The sequence below is a fragment of the Salvelinus sp. IW2-2015 genome, linkage group LG6.2, assembly GCF_002910315.2.
Source record: "Salvelinus sp. IW2-2015 linkage group LG6.2, ASM291031v2, whole genome shotgun sequence".
Classification (NCBI taxonomy): domain Eukaryota; kingdom Metazoa; phylum Chordata; class Actinopteri; order Salmoniformes; family Salmonidae; genus Salvelinus; species Salvelinus sp. IW2-2015.
In genome coordinates, this window is record NC_036846.1 from 1,075,012 (window position 1) to 1,101,670 (window position 26,659).

The 26,659-nt window shown below is 44.1% G+C and overlaps 2 protein-coding genes across 3 annotated transcripts; both read right to left on the reverse strand.

Moving 5' to 3' along the window:
• Nucleotides 1–662: 662 nt before the first annotated feature.
• On the reverse strand, nt 663–4,044 carry mrpl18 (mitochondrial ribosomal protein L18). The gene is made up of 4 exons (XM_023989780.2): nt 3,750–4,044; nt 3,436–3,604; nt 2,880–3,114; nt 663–865 (listed from the first exon to the last, which is right to left on the reverse strand). Exons 1-4 carry the CDS (start codon nt 3,850–3,852, stop codon nt 788–790), a joined length of 585 nt encoding a protein of 194 aa, XP_023845548.1. The 5' UTR covers nt 3,853–4,044; the 3' UTR covers nt 663–787.
• Nucleotides 4,045–13,270: 9,226 nt separating this feature from the next.
• LOC111965627 (V-type proton ATPase 116 kDa subunit a 3-like) lies at nt 13,271–26,384 on the reverse strand. Of its 2 annotated transcripts, none has more exons than XM_023989782.3 (20): nt 26,295–26,384; nt 25,223–25,357; nt 24,928–25,006; nt 24,517–24,755; nt 20,391–20,455; nt 20,104–20,230; nt 19,736–19,818; nt 19,525–19,618; nt 19,121–19,333; nt 18,745–18,895; nt 18,332–18,471; nt 18,059–18,216; nt 17,807–17,897; nt 17,550–17,668; nt 16,863–17,076; nt 16,478–16,588; nt 14,774–14,833; nt 14,471–14,591; nt 14,162–14,333; nt 13,271–13,972 (listed from the first exon to the last, which is right to left on the reverse strand). In XM_023989782.3, exons 2-20 carry the CDS (start codon nt 25,337–25,339, stop codon nt 13,879–13,881), a joined length of 2,448 nt encoding a protein of 815 aa, XP_023845550.1. In that variant the 5' UTR covers nt 25,340–25,357; nt 26,295–26,384; the 3' UTR covers nt 13,271–13,878. The 2 variants fall into 2 exon arrangements, with proteins under 2 accessions (XP_023845550.1, XP_023845549.1); XM_023989781.3 differs by having other exon boundaries at nt 14,747–14,833.
• Nucleotides 26,385–26,659: the final 275 nt, after the last annotated feature.

The window sequence follows — 26,659 nt, forward strand, 5'->3', positions numbered from 1 at the left end:
AAGTTCTTTCCTGAAAGACCCTAATTGAAAGTATTTATAATATCTACAGTATATTGCTATTTCTCTGAGGTGGTGGCATTATTTCATATTGATTAAATGTATTTAGTCTTGTTCCTTGCTTGACTGGGATGATGTCATTGTGCAGTATGTAGCTACTTGCATTGAATGTGTTCCTGTGTGTATGCTCTGGCGTTGCTGATTATGACCAGGTGCATGCTTGGGGGGGGTGTTAAGTTTTTGTTTTGTTTTTTGGAATGAGTGTTTGTCTATTTGGGACTTTTTGAGATGATCAAGGTAGATTCAGCATTATGGTGTTTCTGAACTTTCCGCAGTTGACTGGATGGACCTTCTGTTCTTTATGCTGGCTTCTGTATCGATCCAATCATTAAACAAAATATATGTATTCCGCTGGCCTTGATTTGTATATTCACCAATGATGTTTACACATTTTTAGGTTGAGCACACTCTTTCTTTCTATACTCACAATTAAACCATTATAAAACTGGTTTCCACCACATCATGCCATTGACGCTGCCTGAGCCAATCTCTGCTGTTCTAAGATTAAATAGATAAATGACTTGTATCTCATCTATGGCTGCGTTTACATTTGTTTACAGCTATACTGTTTGAGTGAATTAATAAATGATTATACTGAAACCATGTCACGTTAATTTGTCTGCCTTTATTGAATTACACAATGCGTAACAAAAATTGTGAAAATGGGCCATTTGTGTCAAGACAAACAGGGAGAATATTTTGTTTTATAGGCTATTAGGAACCTTTGCAGTTAGTTCCCGATGAATTTCTGCCGCGGTTCACTGAGGGTGACTCCTCCCTCTTTCATTGCTGTCCGGAAGGACTGAACCTGAAAAAGAGAAACACACACGAACACTTTGTTTTACTAAGCAAGTCAGTTAACACGTTCTTATGACGGACGACGCTGGGCCAATTGAGCGCCAACCTATGGGATGCCCAATCACGTCCAGTTGTGATACAGCCTGGATTTGAACAAGGGTGTCTGTAGTGACGCCTCTAGCACTGAGATGCAGTGCCTTGGGCCACTCGGGAGCCCTTAGGGGTATACTACAAATCAAGMTAGATGTACTTAGGCTTTTCTGAAATTAGCTAGGTTCAGTTAGTGCCACATTCCAGCTCAGGCTTCATCCATGTTACGAATGTAGATATTGATCGTGCACCCACCGGCTTACTCAAGCCGGACTTGTAACTGTGCGTTCATGTCGCACATGGCTACTCGAACGCCAAACGCTTCATTGTGACAATGCTGAAACATCAATCCATGGGCCAGTTAGTGCCACATTTTCATTTGTGCCAAAATCAAAATGAAAAAGGTTAACCTGCAAATTCAGCATGCTATGGTATGAAATGGGCTATTGAAAGTGTCTGGTGTGCTTATCAATGCACAAGTCCCCTTTTCCCCACTATTGATTAAACAATTTTATTAAGTCATACGAAAGTTTAACTGTGCGTGAAGTTTCAAATGCATCTTCTCATTACTCCCGAGTGGCGCAGCTGTCTACGGCACCATCTTAGTCAGAGGCGTCACTACAGACCCTGGTTCAATTCCAGGCTGTATCACAACCGTCCATGATTGGGTGTCCCATAGGGCGGTGCACAATTGGCCCAGTGTCGCCCGGGTTACGCTTCGATCACACCGACGTTGCATATTGGTACACCAGAATTACATTCGAAGCGGTAGATCCACAGAACTGAGACATTTCACTGGAAGTATAAATGTGAAGCATCCGCTTGGCGTTTCCACTCACTACCAAATATGGTAGAATTGCGATATTGCACTTGAGTAGACGTGATAGCAGCACAAACCACGATACAAACATTATTTGGCACAGACAACGGGAAAGAAGGTAGAACCAACAATACATCACGCAAAGCAGCCACAACTGTCAGTAAGAGTGTCCATGACAGACTTTGAATGAAGAGATTGAGATAAAACTGTCCAGTTTGAGTGTTTGTTGCAGCTCTCATGTCGCAGGACCTGTACACAATTCCTGGAAGCTGAAAATGTCCCAGTTCTTCCATGGCCTGCATACTCACCAGACATTTCCCCCATTGAGCATGTTTGGGATGCTCTAGATCGACGTGTATGACGGCGTGTTCCAGTTACCGCCAATATCCAGAAACTTCACACAGCTATTGTTGAGTGGGACAATTATCCACAGGCCACAATCAACTCTATGCGAAGGAGATGTGTCACAGTGCATGAGGCAAATGGTGGTCACACCAGATGCTGACTGGTTTTCTGATCCACTCCCCAACCTTTTTTAAGGTATCTGTAACCAACCATCTTTATTATTCCCAGTCATGTGAAATCCATAGATTAGGGCCTAATGCATTTATTTCAATTGATTGATTTCCTTATATGAACTGTAACAATCTTTGAAATTGTTGCGTTTATATTTTTGTTAAGTATTCTTTGATTGGTCCTGAACTCACGGCTCAAACGCTTCATTCAGGATAAGTGGAGTKATCCTGCCCCAGAGCAGGAAGGCTATGAAGAATTCATTGCCGTAGAAATTGACCTGGCTAAAAGGTGGACCTCGGCTAACTCCTCAAACCAGATTCATAGTATAGGGCTCTGGATCTTCCTAACCTTGGCTGTTTCCAACTACTCAACAAACACTGAACAATATGAAGCCCGTTTTACACACACACACACACACACACACACACCACACACACACACACCACACACACACACACACACACACACACACACACACACACACACACACACACACACACACACACACACACACACACACACACACAACACACACCACACACACACAGCCTTCTACCTGTACTGTCAAGGGATGTCACAACCCCCCACCCGTACTTACAGCATCAGAGCGATACTGCCAGGGGATGTGTCTGTACACCATCCTAGTGATGCCAGCTTGATGACACCTCTGTGCTAGCACCTCACCCACAGCCTGGCTGGCTGCCACACAACGGGTAGAACCCAGCTCACGCTTCAGGGCCCACTCTTTGGTGGAACACGACAGCACAGGGACTGCATCACCGTTGGCAAACACCTCAGCTGTTACATAGTGCTGGGAGCGAGAGAAAACCAACCTGAAGGAGGAGAGAAGAGTGGGGGATCGGTGGAGAAGCAAGGGGTAAGGGCATGAAGAGAGATGGCAGAGAAGAGTAGGGTAAAGACAAAAGGGGTTATAAAAGGAGTGTCAATCTGTATGTCTGCCTATCTAGTGTCAATCTCTTCATCCAAAGTATGAACACACAGATCCTTACTTAGATGTGTGTATTGTKGTGAAATTGTTAGATACTACTGCACTGTTGGAGCTAGAAACACAAGCATTTCGCTACACCSACAATAACATCTACTAAACATGTGTATGTGACCAATAAATTTAGATTAGAGACACACACACACACCTGTGGTAGAACGTTTGGGAGGGCCAGGTTGTTCTCCAGCCCCTGTCCTTCACCGCTAGAGCCATCTGCTCCAGGTTCCGCGGGTTTCTGTTCACAAATGTCGGGTTCACGACTTCATTATCATCTACAGTGGGCTGAAGCTTGGGCGCCGCCAGGCTCATACAGCGGACTGGAGAGAGAGAAGGGGGATCAAAAGAAGATCACGGTGGTGTATAAAGCAGCATTAGGAACATGCTAACCCAATAGACATTTTCATAAACATGATGATTTACACATAACACATTTCGCATCAACGAGGAGCAGTGTTTTCTTACCTGATTTCTGATATTGATTGATTGCAGACCCACTCTGCCCGCACCTTCGAATTTGACCTAGTAATAACCGCACRGTCCGACTTAAATCACCCAAAACTGCCATCCTCTCGTTCCTTATGTGGTCATATATGAGTAATAACGTGCCGTCTATACTTGATTATCCACTTTAGCGACTCATACCGCAGAGAAAACAGTATAATTGTGTATATTATTTAAGCAGCATTAGCCTTGACATGTGTGCCGCCATCTTTGACACTTTGTACGGACCACTTCCTTCTTCGTCACCTTTGACAACATCCGGTTCTTCCTCGCAAAAGAGAGACACTGTTGCGCTCTACAAATAACACTATCCATCATTTAAACATTGATGGTGTTATTACAGATGACCAAAGGTGTATCGCTAACTACTGTAGCAATTTTTACAGGACATTGTATAGCTCTACCTGCTCTCAGGAATCCACATATATGTTTGTTGACTTACTGAATAATGTTCACTCTATCAGTGATATATAATCTATACAGTGTGGTGAACACATCATAGTTGATGATATTCTCGRCTCTATCAAACATCTAAAAAACAAGAAATCCGCAGGCGCTGATAGGATTACGGCAGAATTTTACAAGTTATTTTCTGAACAAGTAGCTCCTTTCCTACTTCGTCTTTTTAGAGTGTATTAAAAACAATGTTCTCCCTCCTACAATGACTCAGGGGTTAATAACAATGATATCGAAGTCTAAAAAAGAAGTGCTGCTCATCAATAACTGGCAATTTGTCTTCATAATAATGACTATAAGATATTAGCCTTACTAATTGCAAAAATAATTAAAGAAGTCCTGGATGCAATAATTGATGAAACACAGTCTGGCTTTATGAGGGACAGATATTTCTAACAATATCAGTCTAGTATTAGACATACTTGACTACTCAGACCTAATAACCGAGGATAGCTTCATATTATTTTTGGATTTTTATAAAGCATTTAACACAGTGGAGTTCTTCTTCATCTTCCACTCCCTTGAGAAATTTGGCTTTGGGGATTTTTCTGTAACCGAGGTAAAGACAGATTCAGACTGGATATTCGACGGATATTCGCCTGTAGTTTTCCTTACGTCGACCAATATCAGTTAGGGACCGTCAACATAGTGACAAATCAACATTTTCACATTTCAATAGCTCTTTAATCATTACTCCTAAAACTTTCAAAACTGGTTATAGCTAACCCGATGCCATAGACACACATTGCACACACTTTTTTGTTGTCGGTTTACATCTCACACTATTTTAAATTATTTATTAAACATTTTGAAATTCAATAGGGCCTCGGTCATGTGACCCACACACCTCAAACRAGGTTCATAATGTACACTCAGTGAACCTATACATTGCACACCCTTTTGTTTGTCCATTTGCATCTCATTAGATTTTACAATAATGTTTAAACAATTCAAAATTCAATAGCTCCTTGTGACCTACAACCCTCAAACTACTTTCAGAATATCCACTGAGTAGCCGTATACGTAGCACAACCTTTTGTTAATCCTTTTTCATCTCACATGATTTTACATTAATTTGCAATGTTTTTCGAATTTCAATAGCTCTCTGGTCATGTGACCTACAACCCTCAAACTGCTGTCATAATATCCACTGACAAGCCTTATACTGTATATTGCACACCCTTTAGTTTGTCCATTTTCATCTCACACGTTTTTACATACATTTTTAAAACGTTCTAATTTCAATAGCTCCTTGGTCATGTGACCTACTGGACTGAAACAAGGTTCAGAATGTCCACTGACTACCCTTCTATATTGCACACCCTTTGGTTTCTCCATTTTCATCTCACACGATTTTACATRCATTTTTCWAAATGTTACATTTGCCCCAAGAGAGGGGCCCAAGCCCTGGAAAGTGTTCCGGTAGCATCTGGTGAGTTCTCGCTGGCCCTTTAAAATCCCGGGGGAGAGGGTGTAAATCTCGCTCCGGGCCGTTCCCATATCCGYAGCAGGTCTCCAAGGTGAACGGCCTCTGGCATGTTAGAACAATGTAGGTAAGGGATGTCGGCAAGTCAGATCCGTAACTTCGGGATAAGGATTGGCTCTAACATGCTGACCAGACCAGACACATCGTGTGCTCGTTGCAAAATTAATTTAGAAATCCATGTTATTCAATTATTGCATACACACTGCTCGGGTGCGCCAACAAGCGTCTGCGTTGCCAAGGGCTAAAATATAAGTCATTCCTATTTTTGACGCAGATTGCGCTGCAAGTCCTGCCTCTCCCATCTCCTCATTGGTTTATAGAAGCAGGTACCCACGTGCCATCTCCTCATTGGTTATACTCACGTGGGTGATTGAAAGACGAACTGTTTTGCCGGTCGTCGTGGTAATACTATGAACGTTTAGATGCCAATCACCATATAAGTTCAAAGATGAAAAAGCCTGGAAGGAGGAGAGATGACTAAAAACGATTCGGTTGAACGTTTTATGTGTGAATTAATTGTCGGAGTAGAGGACCTTGTGCATTTCAGGTAAAATAACAACTCAATGTTTATATCCCAGGACAAATTGGCTAGCAACAGCAAGCTAGCTAAATAGGACAAATTAGCTAGCATGTGCAAGCTAGCTAGCTAAATTGCCATACATGGTTAATGCTTTTYGACCTGTCCCCAAATTAATGTMATTGGTTCAGAGTTTGTTTTGATATTTTTAACCTGTGTGTCGTGATCACGTTTGGTGTGGGGGGACAAAATACATTTATGCACGATGGCGCACGATGGCGCACGCGCGCACCCGGTTTGGGTTCCGTGTAAGGGCTGGGTCGGTCGGGCTGGGGTGCGAAGCGGGGATCGAGTCGCTGCTGGGGGAGCAGTCGCTCCGTCGCCCTCCTCGCGACACCGCTGAAAGTTCGTTGTGCGGCTCATCTCGCGGTATATCGTGCGTGGTCTCGCAAGGGGCTGGCTGCGTGTGGTGGTTCGTCGGGGTGGTGTCTGTCGGCGGGCCAAAGGTGGAGCGGGTGGGGGAACTCCCAGCTACGGCGCTCGCCGGCCCCGTTCACGTTGGGTCTCCAGCGGGTCGCATCGGCCGGGGCCTAGCAGCTGACTTAGAACTGGTGTGGACCCAGGGAATCCGACTGTTTCATTAAAACAAAGCATTGTGAAGGCCCGAGGTGGSTGTTGACGTGATGTGATTTCGGCCCAGTGCTCTGAATGTCAAAGTGAAGAAATTCAATGAAGCGCGGGTAAACGGCGGGAGTAACAATGACTCTCTTAATGAGTCCTTAGCCTTAGTAAGGGAGATAAGGGAGATAGCAGGGCTCTTCCAATCCCTCCCTGTATGTCACCTGTTTTCAGGTGTTGCTAACGATGAAAACCAAACGGGAGTTACCTCGGTACTAGTCCGTACGCAAAGAGAGTCCTGCAGATGGTGATGGCTGTTGATCGTTAAACGGAAGTCAGTCCTGGAATATGGGGCTTTCGGYCAAGCATGAAAATGTGAGGGAGGTTCCACCAGACTCAATTATTTGCTGCGGGGCTCTTGTAAACGAATCCTGACCTTGACAGGAAGCCAATCAGAGAATGATGGCTCGAACGCATCCCTGGCTTTGGCTGGGAGGGGGGAGTTAAGTCCTGGGAGACGGCTGATGAAAGTGTACTGCTGGCATCAGTCTGATCACAGAGCGGCTGTGGTGAAACGTTTAACACGCGTCCCCCGTATACTTTGTTAACTCTAAACCGCRAAGGTTTGAATCGAACGCTGGCTTCGGCTGGACCCGCTAATAATGGAGCACTAAATGGAGATGGAAAGTGCTTAGCACACTGCCAAGTCTCAGGGGTCCGCCTGGGTGCGGGACTCTACACATTCTATGTGGGAGCTCTCCTCCACGTTTCTTGGAGCATGTAGTGGAGATTGCATGTGCCTTACCATTAGCTGACACTACCAGGCCTCAGGCTTTGTCTGAGTTCGGGACACCACTCATTGTAGGTGGGGAGGTCTCCTCTACGCTCACTAGACTCGAGGCAGAGACTAAACCCATTGGCCCCGCAGTGATAGGGCATTGCATGGATCTGGATCATGCCCTACGAAGTGGGGAGAGGTATCTCCAGCTTGTCTGGGGAGAGAGGCCTACATCTGATGTAGGTAGTACCATCCATGCCCATTGATTTGCTRCGGACCCATAAAACGGACGGATGAAGCCTAGGCTCCCACTGGGCACGGATCACCGAATGTCAACTGGATGAAATTCAAAGGAGCATACCCACCTGTCGCGGTCACACTCAAATCACCCAAGCACATTTGGTGTATGTGCTTGGCTGAGGAGCCAATGATGCGATGCTACCATCTGTGGGATTATGACTGAACGCCTCTAAGTCAGAATCCCCCCCAAAACGTAACGATACCGTAGCACCACGGATCTTCGGTTGGCCTGGGATAGCCTGCCTCTTTTGGCAGATGAGTAGAGCCGTTCGTGACGGGGTTGGGGTGCGGCCGGATGACTTGCCGCCCCTCTCCTGATTCGCATCGCATGTTTGTGGGGAACTTGGTGCTAAATCACTCGTAGACGACCCGATTCTGGGTTAGGGCTTCGTACGTAGCAGAGAAGCTCACTCGCTGCGATCTATTGAAAGTCAGCCCTCAATCCAAGCTTTTGTTGGGGACAGAAGGCGTCTTCCTCCACCATCCTCCTTCTTTACTTACGGGTTACCAGGTGCTCGCAGAAGGGTCAGGGGCCAGAGGCCAGACACAGAGTATGAGAGAGCCCAGGCAGGCGGGTAGAAGGCGTAAGACATTAACATGGGCTCTGGATAGGTAGAGGGCTAGATGGTGGTCGCCCAKCCGCCCGGGCCCGTCCTCTGGTGGGACTGTGAGTCAGGTTTGGACCCGCTGTGGAACCCAAAGGGTCACCAGSTGCACAAGGAGGCCTCTATCAAGGCAGRGGGAACTCAGAGTCCGAGCAGGGGTAGCCTGACTCGGGGGCCATGGAGGTTGGAGTGGGGACCTAGTCTCTGAGTGGAAAAAAGTGGACGGGTCACCAGGTGTACAGAGCCTGTTTCGGGTTACCAGGTGCACATGGTTCCTGACAGCAGGAATATAGACGTCTTAGTGTCCTGGGAGGGGTGCTGAAGTGTGGGTGCCCCGTTTCGCCTGGTGGGCAATGCTATGGAGATGGCTGAGCCCCACTGAGCCCCGGGCCGGGACACGGTGATGGATGATGCCCAGTGAGAGGGGTGTTGACTAGGTAGGGCGAGTAGGTGTGGAGGCCTGGAGGTCTGAAGTTCCAGGGAGTAAGCTATACACTCTCAGGCCCAGTGAGAGGGCAGGCGGGCAGGGGAACAGAGCAGGCAATTCATGTAAAATCGTGTGAGATGAAAATGGACAAACAAAASGKTGTGCCATGTATAACGCTAGTCAGTGGATATTCTGAAAGTAGTTTGAGGGTTGTAGGTCAAATGACCAASGAGCTATTGAAATTAGAAAGTTAAAAWRWWTTATGTAATATCGAGTGAGATGAAAATGGACAAACCAAAGGGTGTGCAATGTGTAGGCCCACTGAGTGTACATTCTGGACCTTGGTTGAGTCCAATAGGTCACATGACCAAGGAGCTATTGAAATGTAACATTTTGAAAAATGTATGTAAAATCGTGTGAGATGAAAATGGACAAACTAAAGGGTGTGCAATATAGAAGGGTAGTCAGTGGACATTCTGAACCTTGTTTCAGTCAAGTAGGTGACATGACCAAGAAGATATTGAAATTAGAAAATAAGTTTGTACTTTGTTTACGCTCCCTAACTAATTTAACTAGGAATACAAAATGCTGCTCACATTTCCATGTTTATTAGCTTGGAAAGCGAATTAATGTCCAAATCGTGAAAATAAGACCTGTGCAGTGTGGTGCGCAATTTTTCCAACATCATTACACTTATTTGGAGTCTGTGGCCCAAGTGGTTTGAAAGCTATTGAGGTTTGAAAGCGCAAATATCCGTTGAATATCCTACTTGAAACTGTCTTTACCTCGGTTTTTCAGTAAGGCTATTAAGACTCTCTATACGAATAGTAACAGCTCTATCAAACTGAAACCTGGCATCTCACCTAGATTTGAGTTAAAGAGAGGAATTAGGCAAGGTTGTCCTATCTCACTGTATTTATTTTTATCAATCACCCAACTTCTTTCAAATTCTTTAAATAGTAGTCCTGTACAAGGTATTTTCATAGCGGGTAAAGAAGTTATTATAACCAGTTGGCTGATGATACTACACTTTCTCTGAAAGACACTAGTCAGATTCCCATATCGATCAATGTGATATAATCCTTTTCCAAAGCATCTGGCCTATATCTTAATATTAATAAATGTGAACTCATGTCAAAGATTGTGTGACACCCTCATATTATGGCATTCCAGTGATAGAATAACTTACATATTTAGGCATAAACATTACTAAGGATCAGAAGTCTAGAGGCTTACTACATTTTAACCCTCACATTAAAAAAAAACAGAAGAAGCTAAATCAATGGCTACAGAGGGACTTATCCTTAAAAGGAAGAGTCCTAATAACCAAGGCTGAAGGGATCTCTAGACTAACATATGCCGCTCTATCTTTATATCTTGACGGTAACATAAGTAAAGATATAGACCAAATGCTTTTCAAATTTCTGTGGAGAAACCCTACCCATTACATTAGGAAAACTGTTGTAATGAACACATGATTATGGTGGGCAGAATTTTCTGTACTTTACTACCTTAAATAATACTTTTAAGATCAATTGGATAAAACAGTTCCTAAGAAGACCCACATCTATATGGAATTTTATTCCTCATCATGTCTTCTCAATTTTTGGTGGCCTTAACTTTATGTTGATTTGCAATTATAATATTGACAAAGTTCCAGTGAAACTCGGCTTTTCATCGGCAGGTTCTTGTCATGGTCCTTAATTTATAAGCAGAATTGTATATTGTATAAAAATACTTCTTGGAGTGTCTAGTTTGAGAAACAGACGCCTCACTAGTCCTCAACTGGCAGCTTCATTAAATAGTACCCGCAAAACACCAGTCTCAACGTCAACAGGGAAGAGGCAACTCCGGGATGTTGGCTTTCTAGGCAGAGTTCCTCTGTCCAGTGCCTGTGTTCTTTTGCCCATCTTAATCTTTTATTTTTATTGGCCAGTCTGAGGTATGGCTTTTTATTTGCAACTCTGCCTAGAAGGCCAGTATCCCGGAGTCGCCTCTTCACTGTTGACGTTGAGACTGGTGTTTTGCAGGTACTATTTAATGAATCTGCCAGTTGAGGACTTGTGAGGCGTCTGTTTCTCAAACTAGACACTAATGTACTTGTCCTCTTGTTCAGTTGTGCACCGAGGCATCCCACTCCTCTTTCTATTCNAGGACTTGTGAGGCGTCTGTTTCTCAAACTAGACACTAATGTACTTGTCCTCTTGTTCAGTTGTGCACCGAGGCATCCCACTCCTCTTTCTATTCTGGTTAGRGCCAGTTTGCGCTGTTCTGTGAAGGGAGTAGTACACAGCATTGTATGAGATCTTCAGTTTCTTGGCAATTTCTCGCATGGAATAGCCTTCATTTCTCAGAACAAGAATAGACTGACGAGTTTCAGAAGAGTTCTTTGTTTCTGGCCATTTTGAGCCTGTAATTGAACCCACAAATGCTGATGCTCCAGATACTAAACTAGTCTAAAGGCCAGTTTTATTGCTTCTTTAATCAGAACAACAGTTTTCAGTTGTGCTAACATAATTGCAAAAGGGTTAGCCTTTTAAAATGATAAACTTGGATTAGCTAACACAACGTGCCATTGGAACAACAGGAGTGATGGTTGCTGATAATGGGCCTCTGTACACCTATGTAGATATTCCATTAAAAATCAGCCATTTCCAGCTACAATAGTCATTTACAACATTAACAATGTCTACACTGTATTTCTGATCAATGTGATGTTATTTTAATGGACAAAAAAAGTGCTTTCTTTCAAAAACATGGACATTTGTAAGTGACCTCAAACTTTTGAACGGTAGTGTATACCTTATGTAATGCCTTATTGGAATGGTTTTATTGATAACGTCTGTTGGAAAAAAGTTTGGATGTTGCCACACACATACATACTTATTAACAAAATTAAGGAAGTTTCTTAAATTATTYATAAATATTATCCTACCAACCATTCATTATATGAAGAAGTAAAAAAAAAAATTTTTTTTTTTTTTTTAACCTTTTGTAATGACCACCAAGAAACAGTGTTGCATCTTTTTGGGCATTGTATCCATGTAAGGAATCTGTGGCAAGACATCAGTAGATTTATAATTGAACACATTTATGAAGATTTTAAACTATTATGGAGAGATGTGCTGCTTGGATTCTTTACTTATGATAGAAATAAGTTGAAACAATTTTATGTATATATAATTTCATTATTCTTTTGGCCAAATGTCATATTCACCAATGTAAATTTACAAACAAAACACCACATTTTATTACCTTGYAAAATTAAACTATATTTTAAGGCAATTAAATACTCCAACAAAAAAGCTGATAGAATTATCAATGTGTGTTTAAGGTCCTTGTGTAATGTGATATTGTACCCCCTAGCCCAAATGTCCTTGTATATTCTTTATATATACTTGTGTTCCAATGTACTTTTTGTATTGATTTGATAATAAAAAATAAATACAATTCTATATATTTTTTTAATTAATKTAAAGAAAATGTCTGATTTGCCTAATTTCTACAATAGGAACAAGTCAAATCGCATACCCACACAAGAACCGTCTGGAARAAACTGGCTTTAATTTAATTTCAGCCCTAGAGTTTAACACAGTGATAATGCAAAGAGACAGACAGTACGATGTGAACCATCATACAGAGAATGCGGCAGAACATTGGCAAAACAATGATCTTCATTCAGATGGTTCTCTGCTCAGATCAAACAGAATGTGAATTTTTAAGTCATTTAAGTCATTTGAATGACACATGAGTTTACAAGTTTCCCTTTCCATAATTATTAACCGTGTTCAAATATGACATAAGAAAGAGGTGTTGAGTACCATAAAGGGTTGTTCATGTTACCATCTGTCGTAGGATGTCCCTTGGGGATATCCGTACCTAGGTATGACATGCGAGGGTTAGGTTAGWAAACATGCTGGAGCTAGAACCTCGTTGTCGTGCGACCTTATTTTAGATAATACTACACCATCATAGCAAAATCATGTCTATGTGGACTCTCTTCAAGACCACAACAGATGAGTTAAAACAATTGGTGTGTGCCTTATCTTTACTGACTTTGAGATCACGGTCATGTGGGAAAGTCAATAGCAYCCATTTCCTGAGTTATTCAACCATTTTCAAATAATGCTTTGAACGATAAACAGGGAGGCTGTGAATGTATTACTGTTAATATATTATTTAAACAACATATTATCTAAGGGTACATTACTGGAAGTTGGGACACATGGGGTGTGTTCGTAAGTGCGCTCTGGGCTTTCATAAATTCAGAGCGTTGTTAGATTGCCCTTTCGTGAATTCAGAGCTTTTTGCTCTCGGGGTGTTCAGAGCGCACACTGGAGGAGTAGGGTTGATCCGAGCGTTCTGACCTCACAATGGCAGTCAAGCACCCGAGCTAACTGGCTAAAGTTGGCTAGCTTGCTAGCTACATCCAGACACAAATGAGAGAACAAACACCTCACTGACTATTTTATTCGCCCTAGCAGAGCTGGTTAGACTATTTCCGTGTTATCTAGGGCATTGGTGACTAACTGTGCTGCTGGCAACAATTATTTATATMTTTTTTGCAGACACCARTCATATTCAACGGGTGTTGCGTGTTCGTAAMTTCCTGAAATCAGAGTAGACAGCCAGAGTGAATTTACAGACCCACCCCATGATCAGTGCAAAGAAGGAACAAGAGAATCTGATTTTGATGACACAGCATGCATGCTGAAATAGGCACATAAACACTCCATACCATAGTGCAAAGGCCTAAATGCATTCTTGTACATTGAACACATTTTACAAAACACCAAGCGTACAAAAAAAGACAGCAATCATTCTGAAATGTGTGCAGTGTAATAGGTGCAGAGCAAGATAATATAACCATTTGGCAATCATAATTCATTGATCGTTTAAATGATCACAGAGCGGACGAGGCGTGGATTATGGAAGAGAAGGAGAAAGGATTCAGTTTGTAGCCAGTTCCACTGTAGAATTTATTCTGGAACTCCACCCTAGGAGAGAGACAACATTTTCAAAAATCAACAGACAATATTGCATTACATTTTTTTCATGAATAATATATTTTATCTTATTCTCCATTCACACACTCCTCTCCCCTTCGTCTAATTCCTTCCCACCATCTCTCACTCATTCTCACCCCCCACCTCTACCCTTCCCTGCCTGCGTCCCCCTTCTCTCACCAGTGCAGACGCAGGGCATGCAGGAAGGCAGACAGGCCCTCCATGACCAGCAGGACCGAGACTGTCAGCACCGCGAAGGCGAGGAAGAATAGAAACAGGATCACAGATCCCATGTTGCCTTGCCAGGTCAGGGCGTTATGCAGCACCATCACCCAGAGCACCTCCGAAAGCTCTGGAGGGACGGAGGGTGAAAGGGGACACACTGAGTAGGCGCTAGAATGAGTTAGCACTCTTGAAGAAATGAGTCAGTGTGCGATCAGTAAGTCACTGTAAATCAGTGGGGAAAGTGTGTGTGCGCGTGTGACTCACGTGCGTGTGCAAGGCTGAGGGCCCACAGTCGTAGGTAGGAGGCTGTGTTGGAGATGCAGCCTAGACAGTACTCTATGGTGTGGATGGCCTGGTGCATGAACGCATCAGCAGCGTCAAAATCCTAGAGACGCATTTTTTTAAAGACAGGGAAAAAGGTTTGAGAAGTTGGACGGAGTAATATGTTATTACTTGTGACACTAGCTTGGGCTATGAGTACATTGAAACAGAGCTAGCATGGGTAACACAGTGATGACTCGCTCCCCCTCTCCCTCTCACCACCTCCTCCTCTCTGTGACTCCCCACCTCTCCCTGATGAGCATTGATGGAATTGTTCTCAGCCAACAGAGGTCGTCTGTCTCCTGCCTGGAAGACACAATCACATCAGACCCACTCACAGAGATTATAATACATACTGTATATAAATACATATATTAATACATAATAAATTCAGCAAAAAAAGAAACGTCCTCTCACTGTCATCTGCGTTTATTTTCAGCAAACTTAACAAAATTTAACAACTGAGACATAAACTGTGACTAACAGAAATGGAATAATGTGTCCCTGAACAAAAGGGGGGTTAAAATCAAAAGTAACAGTCAGTATCAGTACCAGCTGTATTAAGTACTGCAGTGCATCTCCTCCTCATGGACTGCACCAGATTTGCCCATTCTTGCTATGAGATGTTACCCCACTCTTCCACCAAGGCACCTGCAAGTTCCCGGACATTTCTGGGGGAATGGCCCTAGCCCTCACCCTCTGATCCAACAGGTCCCTGACGTGCTSAATGGGATTGAGATCYGGGCTCTTCGCTGGCCATGGCAGAACACTGACATTMCTGTCTTGCAGGAAATCACGCACAGAAYGAGCAGTATGGCTGGTGGCATTGTCATGCTGGAGGGTCATGTGAGGTTGAGCCTGCAGGAAGGGTACCACATGAGGAGGAGGATGTATACCCTGTAACACTCAGCGTTGAGATTGCCTGCAATGACAACAAGCTCAGTCTGATGATGCTTTGACACACCGCCCCAGACCATGACGGACCCTCCACCTCCAAATCAATCCCACTCCAGAGTACAGGCCTCGGTGTAACACTCATTCTTTTGATGATAAACGCGAATCCGACCATCACCCCTGGTGAGACAAAACCGCGACCTGTCAGTGAAGAGCACTTTATGCCAGTCCTGTCTGGTCCAGTGACGGTGGGGTTGTGCCCATAGGCGACGTTGTTGCCGGTGATGTCTGGTGAGGACCTGCCTTACAACAGGCCTACAAGCCCTCAGTCCAGCCTCTCTCAGCCTATTGCGGATAATGTGAGCACTGATGGAGGGATTGTGCATTCCTGGTGTAACTCGGGCAGTTCTTGTTGCCATCCTGTACCTGTCCCGCAGGTGTGATGTTCGGATGTACCGATCCTGTGCACGTGTTGTTACACGTGGTCTGCCACTGCGAGGACGATCAGCTGTCCGTCCTGTCTCCCTATAGCGCTGTCTTAGGCGTCTCACAGTACGGACATTGTAATTTATTGCACTGGCCACATCTGCAGTCCTCATGCCTCCTTGCAGCATGCCTAAGGCACGTTCATGCAGATGAGCAGGGACCCTGGGCATCTTTCTTTTGGTGTTTTTCAGAGTCCGTAGAAAGGCCTCTTTAGTGTCCTAAGTTTTCATAATTGTGACCTTAATTGCCTACCATCTGTAAGCTGTTAGTGTCTTAACGACCGTTCCACTGGTGCATGTTCATTAATTGTTTATGGTTCACTGAACAAGCATGGGAAACAGTGTATAAGCTCTTTACAATGAAGATCTGTGAAGTTATTTGGATTTTTACTAATTATCTTTGAAAGACAGGGTCCTGAAAAAGGGCTGTTTCTTTTCTTGCTGAGTTTACATATATTACACATACAGATGTTATACACATAAGACTAAACAAAGTCATCCTAGATACTTACAGTCAAATCAATAGGCATAGCACACGTCCAGACAAGACACACACAACACAGTTGCTCACCATGTGCCGGTGCTTCCTCTTGTGTGTGATATATTGATGGATGGGTTTCCCCAGCAGCAGGACTGGAACAGAACACAGTGCCAGTACCACCAGAACCTTCTGCACCACCACCTACAGTACAGAGAGAGGGAGTTAGAACGTCACACACACACACACACACACACACGAGTGCAGGTTGTATTTTGGAGAGAGCATGCTGCCATACTATTGTTTACCTATAGATGATATTTTCAAGGACTCAGCTAACATTAAGCATACTTTAGACAAATAAGTACATTGGAGTGAGCGCGTTGTGTGCCCTTCCACAAACATACCAGTCCTGTACAGTGGCACCAGGTTTCCCCACAAAACACACACATTCAGACAGACACATTCAGACAGACACCTGTCCTCCGTAGAGGGGCGGGTTGTCCTTGTTCTCGGCGAATAGGAACATGTCTATGAAGTGGATGAGGATGCTGGGGGCGGAGTTAGAGTGGGTCGTGTCGAAGGCCAGCCACTTGAAGATGACCATGAAGACCAGGTAACCAAACAGACACAGCATGAAGAACAGCTCTGGGATCAGTACCAGGAACACACTGCTCAACTGGTTAAAGTGTCTGGAGGGATGGGGGAGAGAGGGATGGGTAGAGTGGGAGAGGGATGAATAGAGAGAGACAAAGAGAGAAGTGGGTGGGTAGAGGGAGAGGGATTAGTAGAGAGAGATGGGTAGAGAGGGAATCGTAGGTTTATGAGTAAGGAATGCATAGGTAGAAGGATGGGTTTGAGTAGAGAGAGAGGGGTAGGGATAGCAAGAGGGATGGTGAGAAATGTATTAGATTACAGTGATACTCCTTTGCCGTTCCATTCACACCAGGATTGGGCTCAATTCAGGAAGTACACTCAAATTCTAATTCTCTACAATGCTTTTCAATGAATTTTGTTTTGAAATTGGAATATGGTTAACTTTCTGAATTGAAATGGAATCGACCCCAACCCGTACAGGCACACACACACACACACACACACACACACAACACAACACACACACACACACACACACACACACACACACACACACACGTTCCCTCACATGTAGTTAAAGAAGGCCAGACAGACTCCGAAGGTCATGTGGATGACCCCGATAATGACAGACATCTTCATCTTGTAGGAGTTGAGGAACGTCAGGTGGTTGTTGGACATACCCCAGACCTGAGAGGGACAGACAGACGGCACAGTTACTCATAAGAACAGTCATGGAAACAAGCATTACTGAGAGATGAGAGATGAGGAAGAGATAGATGGAGGAGTGAGAGAAAGATGGAGGCAGTGTGAGGTGCATTTCCATACCGGGTCGATGCCAAAGGGATAGGGTCCAGTAAAAACCCCAGTGATGTTAGGGTCCAGGGACAGGAAGTTGTTGTCTTTAACAGTTGTTGGACTAAGAGAAAAAGAGAGCGAGAGAGAGAGAGACACAAAACTCATATTGTAAACATAACATACAGGACAATCAGAAAAGTGATTGTGGCGCTGTTATGCATGTGTGAGTGACGGGCATGGGCACACGCATGTGTGTGTGTGTGTGTGTGTGTGTGTCCTTACTTCCACTCTCCGTTCTCAAACATGGGTCCTACATGCCAGCCAGAGCTGAAGGGGCTGAGTCCTCTGCTAAAACACTCGTTGTAGATGGCCCCAGTGTAGACAGAGAACAGTCCCATCAACAGGATCAGATAACGTCCTCCAAACATCATCCGCCAAATCTAAACCACACACACAGAGACATTATATTAGGACTGTTCCTCTGAATCAGTATATTTGTCAGTCTCACAATTTAAAGGGTGTGTATGAAAAGGTGTGACTGTGTGTGTGTGTGACCTCATTAGTGTTGTTCCTGAGTTTGGGGTCCTTCTCCTCCAGAACCATCCAGAGGGCAGCCAGGGACATCAGCAGACCGTGACCCACGTCCCCAAACATCACGGCAAACAGGAAGGGGAACGTGATGATGGTGTACACCGCTACAGAGACAGAGGGGAGGAGGGAATGAGAGAGAGGGGGAAAAGAGAAAGGGGGAGGGAGATATGGGGAAAGGAGAGCGAGGGTAATGGAGAGAGGTTAGCCAGAGAAAGTAGGAGAGGAGAAAACAGAGAGAGGGGCGAACGAGAGAACGGGGGGCATAATAGTTCTGATCGTTGACATATACCAGAGGAGCTGGTTCTTCCCTGGGTTGTTGGCTGGTTAGAGGTTGGAAGTGACCGCTAAATGAGTTGATGTATTGATTAGGCTGATACCTGGGTTGACCTCGCGGTAACTGGCCACTCCGTAGGCGTCTACAATGTTCTGGAAGCCTGCAGTGAAGGAGTTGGTGGGAAACAGGGTAGGAGGAGGCGTGGAGCAGGGGAGGCGGTTGTAGAACGAGTCCACCCCGCTGCCACTCTTCTTCTGATAGGGGTAGAGACAGAGAGAAGATGAGGGGGCTTAAAGTCATACACGTTTAGGGTACTGTGTAAAATGACATCCATGCCTACACTTAAACAGCGTGACAACAACATACAACTAACTCGCTCTTGTTGCGTTACTCAACCGCACACAATCTCTGTCCCTMCTCTATTCTCCCTTCTTCTGTGTCTCCCACCTCCCCGTCCCTGTTTCCTTCCCCTCGCTCACCCCTCCTTCCCTCAGGGCGCTCTGTAGCTCGGGCAGCTTGCTGACGGGACACCAGGCTTCCGCGATCAGACACTTGTTGGTGACGGAGGGGCTGCAGAGGTTCAGTACGGCCTGGACTGCCTTAGACTTCTGGACCCGCACCTTCCACTGGGGCAACACCGCTACTGCACGCACCAACATCTGCTGGAGGAACTGCTCTGTCTGAAAGAGGACCTGAGGAGGGGAGGGCAGAGGGGTGAAGGACGAAAGGGGGAGGTGTGGATTAGAGATGGCGTCCGGGGGAGCTTTACAGACAGTAAACGTTCGCTCTGTTTGCTGCACCCAAGGATGTCTAGTGAAGTTTAGTGATAGAGCAACAAAGTTGAAGGTGAATGCATTTTATACAGCGCTAGTGTCTGACTTACTGATTTGATGTCTTCAATTCTGCCCTGCAGTCCCTGGAGAATCTCCTCTCTCTCCGTGGGGCTGTCAGGATATGCAAACACCTGCGTGTGGAAGCTGGAAATGCAAGTTATCAAGGAGGTGCAAGAAAGACAAGGGTCATTAAACAAGCATGTACATGGACCACCGCAATGTGGTAAATGACACCACAAGAAGTGGACAGGTTTTACTCACCAATCACAGATCTTCTTGACCTTCTGTCCGATCTGATCTCCCCAGTAGGATATGAGGAACACTGTCCACTGCACCATCTCCCCCTGCAATCCCATCACATATTAGAAATGTTGATGCATTGACCATCTTGTTTGCCACTCTTACTTAAAAGGAAAATTCCACCCCCCCAAAAATTGTTTTTTGTTTCATTTAGTATTTGTTTCAAGATATATAACTTCCAAAATACAGAAATACAGCCGGTATTATGCATTTAGCATATGATGCAACTTGATCAATTATGGACTAATGAAACAAATACCAAAAGATAGGGTGGAGTTTTACTTTAAGTATACATTTTCTCTTCATTTCTTTCCTCCTCCTCTCCTTACCGTGTCAGGATGCTCCAGCTGCTCCTCCATCTCTCTGAAGTCCACGACGATGTAACCGCGGCATGCTCGCCATAGCAACCGCTCAAATGATGGGACTTTCCAGGGGTGGACCACACCAGCCACAAAACTGCAGAAGAGAGAAGGATGAGAGACGAGCAAAAAAATAGGTAAGTAGGCAAAAGAGGATGTTGACCAAGTTGAAGATCAATCATTGTCCAGAGCCAATGTAAAAAAAAAAAAAATAAGGTGGAAGGACACTGGCAATCACTTTAACCAATGATGTTTACCGGAGGTGGACATCCTGTCGGTTAGGCTCCAATATGCCTACTGTTTCACGTACTGGAGGTGGAGCCTGTAAAAGGAAACAATAAAAAGGGTTCGGGAGACTTTAACACATCCAAACAGTAGTTTATGTTCTCTGAAGGAGTGTGTCTGGTTGTGTGAGAGAGAGCGAGAGAGCGAGAGAAATTAAATAATCAAATATACAGACAACAAATTCCAATTGGCTATACTTAAAATCTTTAACATCATCCTTAGCTCTTGCATCTTCCTGGGGCGGCAGGTAGCCTAGTGGTTAGAGCATTGGACTAGTAAMCGAAAGGATCTGTCGTTCTGCCTCTGAACAAGACAGTTAACCCACTGTTCCTAGGCCGTCATTGAAAATAAGAATTTGTTCTTAACTGACTTGCCTAGTTAAATAAAGGTAAAATAAATCAAATTCCCCCAATATTTGGAACCAAGGACTGATCGCCYCAATCCACAAAAGTGGAGACAAATTTGACCCCAATAACTACCGTGGGATATGTGTCAACAGCATCCTTGGGGAAATCCTCTGCATTATCATTAACAGCAGACACATACATTTCCTCAGTGAAAACAATGTACTGAGCAAATGTCAAATTKACTTTTTACCAAATTCMTGTACGACAGACCACATATTCACCGTGCACACTCTAATTGACAAACAAACAAAACAAAGTCTTCTCATGCTTTGTTAATTTWAAAAAAGCCTTTGACTAAATTTGGCATGAGGGTCTGCTATACAAATGAATGGAAAGTGGTGTTGGGGTTGAAACATACTACAGTCGTGGCCAAAAGTTTTGAGAATGACACAAATATTAATTTTCAAAGTCTGCTGCCTCAGTTTGTATGATGGCAATTTGCATATACTCCAGAATGTTATGAAGAGTGATCAGATGAATTACAATTAATTGTAAAGTCCCTCTTTGCCATGCAAATGAACTGAATCCCCAAAAAACATTTCCACTGCATTTCAGCCCTGACACAAAAGGACCAGCTGACATCATGTNTGCAAATGAACTGAATCCCCCCAAAACATTTCCACTGCATTTCAGCCCTGACACAAAAGGACCAGCTGACATCATGTCAGTGATTCTCTCGTTAACACAGGTGTGAGTGTTGACGAGGACAAGGCTGGAGATCACTCTGTCATGCTGATTGAGTTCGAATAACAGACTGGAAGCTTCAAAAGGAGGGTGGTGCTTGGAATCATTGTTCTTCCTCTGTCAATCATGGTTACTGTGCCGTCATCATTGCTTTGCACAAAAAAAGGCTTCACAGGCAAGGATATTGCTGCCAGTAAGATTGCACCTAAATCAACCATTTATCGGATCATCAAGAACTTCAAGGAGAGCAGTTCAATTGTTGTGAAGAAGACTTCGGGGCACCCAAGAAAGTCCAGCAAGCGCCAACACCGTCTCCTAAAGTTGATTCAACTGCGGGATCGGGGCACCACCAGTACAGAGCTTGCTCACGAATGTCAGCAGGCAGGTGTGAGTGCATCTGCACGCACAGTGAGGCGAAGACTTTTGGAGGATGGCCTGGTGTCAAGAAGGGCAGCAAAGAAGCCACTTCTCTCCAGGAAAAACATCAGGGACAGACTGATATTCTGCAAAAGGTACAGGTGAGGACTGCTGAGGACTGGGGTAAATTCCGATTGTTTGGGGCATCCGGAAAAAAGCTTGTCCGGAGAAGACAAGGTGAGCGCTACCATCAGTCCTGTATCATGCCAACAGTAAAGCATCCTGAGACCATTCATGTGTGGGGTTGCTTCTCAGCCAAGGGAGTGGGCTCACTCACAATTTTGCTTAAGAACACAGCCATGAATAAAGAATGGTACCAACACATCCTCCGAGAACAACTTCTGCCAACCATCCAGGAACAGTTTGGTGACGAACAATGCCTTTTCCAGTATGATGGAGCACCTTGCCATAAGGCAAAAGTGATAACTAAGTGGCTCGGGGAACAAAACATCGATATTTTGGGTCCATGGCCAGGAAATTCCCCAGACCTTAATCCCACTGAGAACTTGTGGTCAATCCTCAAGAGGCAGGTGGAAAAGCAAAAATCCACAAATTCTGACAAAACACCAAGCATTGATTATGCAAGAATGGGCTGCCATCAGTCAGGATGTGGCCCAGAAGTTAATTGACAGCATGCCAGGGAGGATTGCAGAGGTCTTGAAAAAGAAGGGTCAACACTGCAAATATTGACTCTTTGCATCAATTTCATGTAATTGTCAATAAAAGCCTTTGACACTTATGAAATGCTTGTAATTATACTTCAGTATTCCATAGTAACATCTGACAAAAATATCTAAAGACACTGAGGCAGCAGACTTTCTGAAAATGAATATTTGTGTCATTCTCAAAACTTTTGACCACAACTGTACATTATAAAATCCATGTACACAAACAAGTACGCGGTTAAAATTGCCAAAAAACACACACATTTCTTTCCAAAGGGCCGTGGGGTGAGACAGGGATGCAGCTTAAGCCCCACCCTCTTCAACATATATATCAACGAATTGGCGAGGGCACTAGAACAGTCTGCAGCACCYGGCCTCACCCTACTATAATCTGAAGTCAAATGTCTACTGTTTGCTGATGATCTGGTGCTTCTGTCCCCAACCAAGGAGGGCCTACAGCAGTACCTAGATCTTCTGCACAGATTCTGTCAGACCTGGGCCCTGAGAGTAAATCTCAGTATAACAAAAATAATGGTGTTCTAAAAAAGGTCTAGTTGCACGGACCACAAATACAAWTTCCATCTTGACACCGTTGCCCTAGAGCACACAAAAAACGATACATACCTCGGCCTAAACATCAGCGCCACAGGTAACTTCCACAAAGCTGTGAACGAGCTGAGGCAAGGCCAGAAGGGCCTTCTATGCCATCAAAAGGAACATAAAATTCGACATACCAATTAGGATCTGGCTTAAAATATTTGAATCAGTTATAGAACTCATTGCCCTTTGTGGTTGTGAGGTCTGGGGTCCGCTCACCAACCAAGAATTCACAAAATGGGACAAACACCAAATTGAGACTGCATGCAGAATTCCACAAAAATATCCTCTGTGTATAACGTAAAACACCAAATAATGCATGCAGAGCAGAATTAGGCTGATACCCGCTAATTATCCAAATCCAGAAAGGAGACGTTAAATTCTACAACCACCTAAAAGGAAGCGATTCCCAAACCTTTCATAACAAAGCCATCACCTTCAGAGCGATGAACCTGTAGAAGAGTCCCCTAAGCAAGCTGGTCCTGGGCCTCTGTTCACAAACACAAACAGACCCTACAGAGCCCCAGGACAGCAACACAATTAGAGCCAACCAAATCATGAGAAAACAAAAAGATAATTACTTGACACATTGGAAAGAATTAACAAAAAAAACAGAACAAACTAGAATGCTATTTGGCTCTAAACAGAGAGTACACAGTGACAGAATACCTGACCACTATGACTGACCCAAACTTAAGGAAAACTTTGACTATGTACAGACTCAGTGAGCATAGCCTTGCTATTGAGAAAGGCCGCCATGGGCAGACCTGGCTCTCAAGAGAAGACAGGCTATGTGCACACTGCCCACAAAATGAGGTGGAAACTGAGCTGCACTTCCTAACCTCCTGCCAAATGATTGACCATATTAGAGACACATATTTCCCTCAGATTACACAGATCCACAAAGAATTCAAAAACAAACCCAATTTTGATAAACTCCCATATCTACTGGGTGAAATACCACAGTGTGCAATCACAGCAGCACATTTTGTGACCTGTTGCCACAAAAAAAGGGCAACCAGTGAAGAACAAACACCATTGTAAATACAACCCATATTTATGTTTATTTATTTTCCCTTTTGTACTTTAACTATTTGCACATCGTTACAATACTGTATTTGGACATAATATGACATTTGAAATGTCTTTATTATTTTGGAACTTCTGTGAGTGTAATATTTACTGTTAATTTGCATTGTTTATTTCACTTTTGTTTATTTATCTACTTCACTTGCTTTGGCAATGTTAACATATGTTTCCCATGCCAATAAAGCCCTTAAATTGAAATTGAATTGAGAGAGGGTGGTGATGGGAGGTGTAGTTTTGACCTGTGAGGCGGTGAGGGAGTGGGTCTGGGTGAGAACTCCTTTGTACTGGCTGAGCTGGATCAGCTGGGCTCTGAGACCGTCTCTGTTCCTGGACACCTCTTTGAGCTCCCTGGCCAGCCTCTCACTCTCCTCCTCAATGGTGAGCAACTCTCTGGGCTGGGGGGCCGAGGGGGTCGGGCAGGGGGTCGGGCCATGGAAGGGGGGCAACAGGGACCTATTGAGCTCCTGCTCCAGGAACGCTGAGTGGAGAGAAGGATGAAAAGACAGAGAGATGGAGGGAGAGAAAGACCGAAGGAGAGAGAGAAAGAGAAATGCATAGGAGAAAACTGTCAAACATAATTTTCCTGTATTAGGATTTGGGTTTTAATGAGCGGTTTAGGAGACGATAGTGTGAGAGATCTAGATACTCACTGAAGGTTTTCTCCAGTTCCTGACATCGTCTCACCTCCCCCACAAACTTCCTCTGGAAGGAGTTGACATTGGGGTTCAACTGATTCACCACGGAGGGAATTAGCAAAAGAGACAGTTAGTTACTCACAAGTTATTCACACTAGGCTTTATTTAGTTGACACGTCGTTAATGTCAAACTTAGTTATTCACAGCAAGACGGGTTGAGATATTAGTTGCAGCTATTAGTTCTAAGCCAGTGAAACTTTAGTCACGCGACGATATGAGACAAACGAGATCAGGGGAGAACAGAACTCACGTCTCTGAACTCGACCAGGCCCAGTTCTCCCAGTTCACTGACACAGTTATAGGCCGAACCAGACTGGAGGAAGAGCTGCACCAGGCATACCTCCTCACTACGGAACATAGAACCCATCACCACCTAGAGATAGGCCTAGAGGGAGAGGGGAAGGGGGAGAGAAGAGAGCAAGAGAGAGAGGGAAGTTGGGTAAGGTCGAGAAAGAGAYACAGTTGGAAAGCAGATTGGATAGAAGGAGTAAATAGATAAGAGTAATGAGAGATAAGGAGAAGAGATATATTGTGGTAATTGTATTAAAGTGCACGGCAAGAGSCTAAACTCTTGAGGTAGGACACCACCAGAGCAATAGGCCTACACCCGTGTCTTCAAATACAGCTGTCAGAAGGCAGTTGCAGAAAAGGGAAGGATGTATTCAGGCCCCTCTGCCTAACTGAAAAAGTCACATGAATTGCAAAACAGTGGAATTTCCACTCAAGCTGCGCTTCCCAACTAATGAAATGCTGACAGCAAGTCAATACATCTAGCCTTGGGTCTCAATACACGACCACCCTTCATGTGGGTCACTAAAATAGGTCCATAGTGAGGAATTTCAAGGACTYTTCGGGAGACTGGAGAGAGACTGAACGAATAGACTACACAATGAGTGATAGGTTCGGTTTCGCTTTACCAGAAAAAGATGCACCACCCACAAATGCCGCGAATTCGTCCAGCATCAATCATTCCAGACGAATTTAATGTAACAATTTCACGGGAAGAGTTGCTGTCATCATGAGACATTGTTGGCAACATTGTATGCAAAAGTTGGCAAATGTCCCCCCCTCTCTCGTCAGTCAAAACCAAAAAAAAAGGATCCTGTTTGGCCACTATGTTTCCATATAGTGCATTATTAGGCTATAAATCAGTTATTATTAGGCAACTTGTATTTTTCCAATGTCAGCATCTCAAATAGCATACAACAGAAGGTTCAAGTTATCCACATACCTGTAACTGAAATTAGACAACTTGTTGACCGACCACCATACACGAATCTATCCTTTGAGAACAAAGCACGTTGCAAATGTATAAACTTTACCTGTTCTCTTCAATCTGTCCCGCTCGATCGAATGTGATGGCTGCTTGTGAGAGTTAGCTCGAGATGACAGAAAATAACAACAAACAGTGGCAAACAAATCTCTTTTGACGGTAAAGTCAGTTTCTTAACATTCTTACTGTCACCGGTACACCAGTATTCTGCCAGCAGCACAAATGATGACGTCACTTTCGTTGCCTTCAAAAACCCCCCTGCATTTCAAAACATTGCAATGTGGATAATTAATTCAAAGGCTTGATTAAAATTCTATGACCACTTCTATTGTGACAATAAGAAAATGCACTGGGTAATTTAMGAAAACAGATACAAATTATGGTTTTTTATTTTATTTATTAATACCAATAATA

Bases quoted from the DNA above. Each gene is read 5' to 3' on its own strand.
- LOC111965627 (XM_023989781.3), bottom strand. From the start codon at position 25,339: ATGGGTTCTATGTTCCGTAGTGAGGAGGTATGCCTGGTGCAGCTCTTC. The intron at 18,896-19,120 runs GTGAGCGAGGGG...TACCCCTATCAG, and splicing joins GCGCCCTGAGGGAAGGAGGG to AAGAAGAGTGGCAGCGGGGT. The intron at 18,472-18,744 runs GTATCAGCCTAA...CTGTCTCTGTAG, and splicing joins TTACCGCGAGGTCAACCCAG to CGGTGTACACCATCATCACG.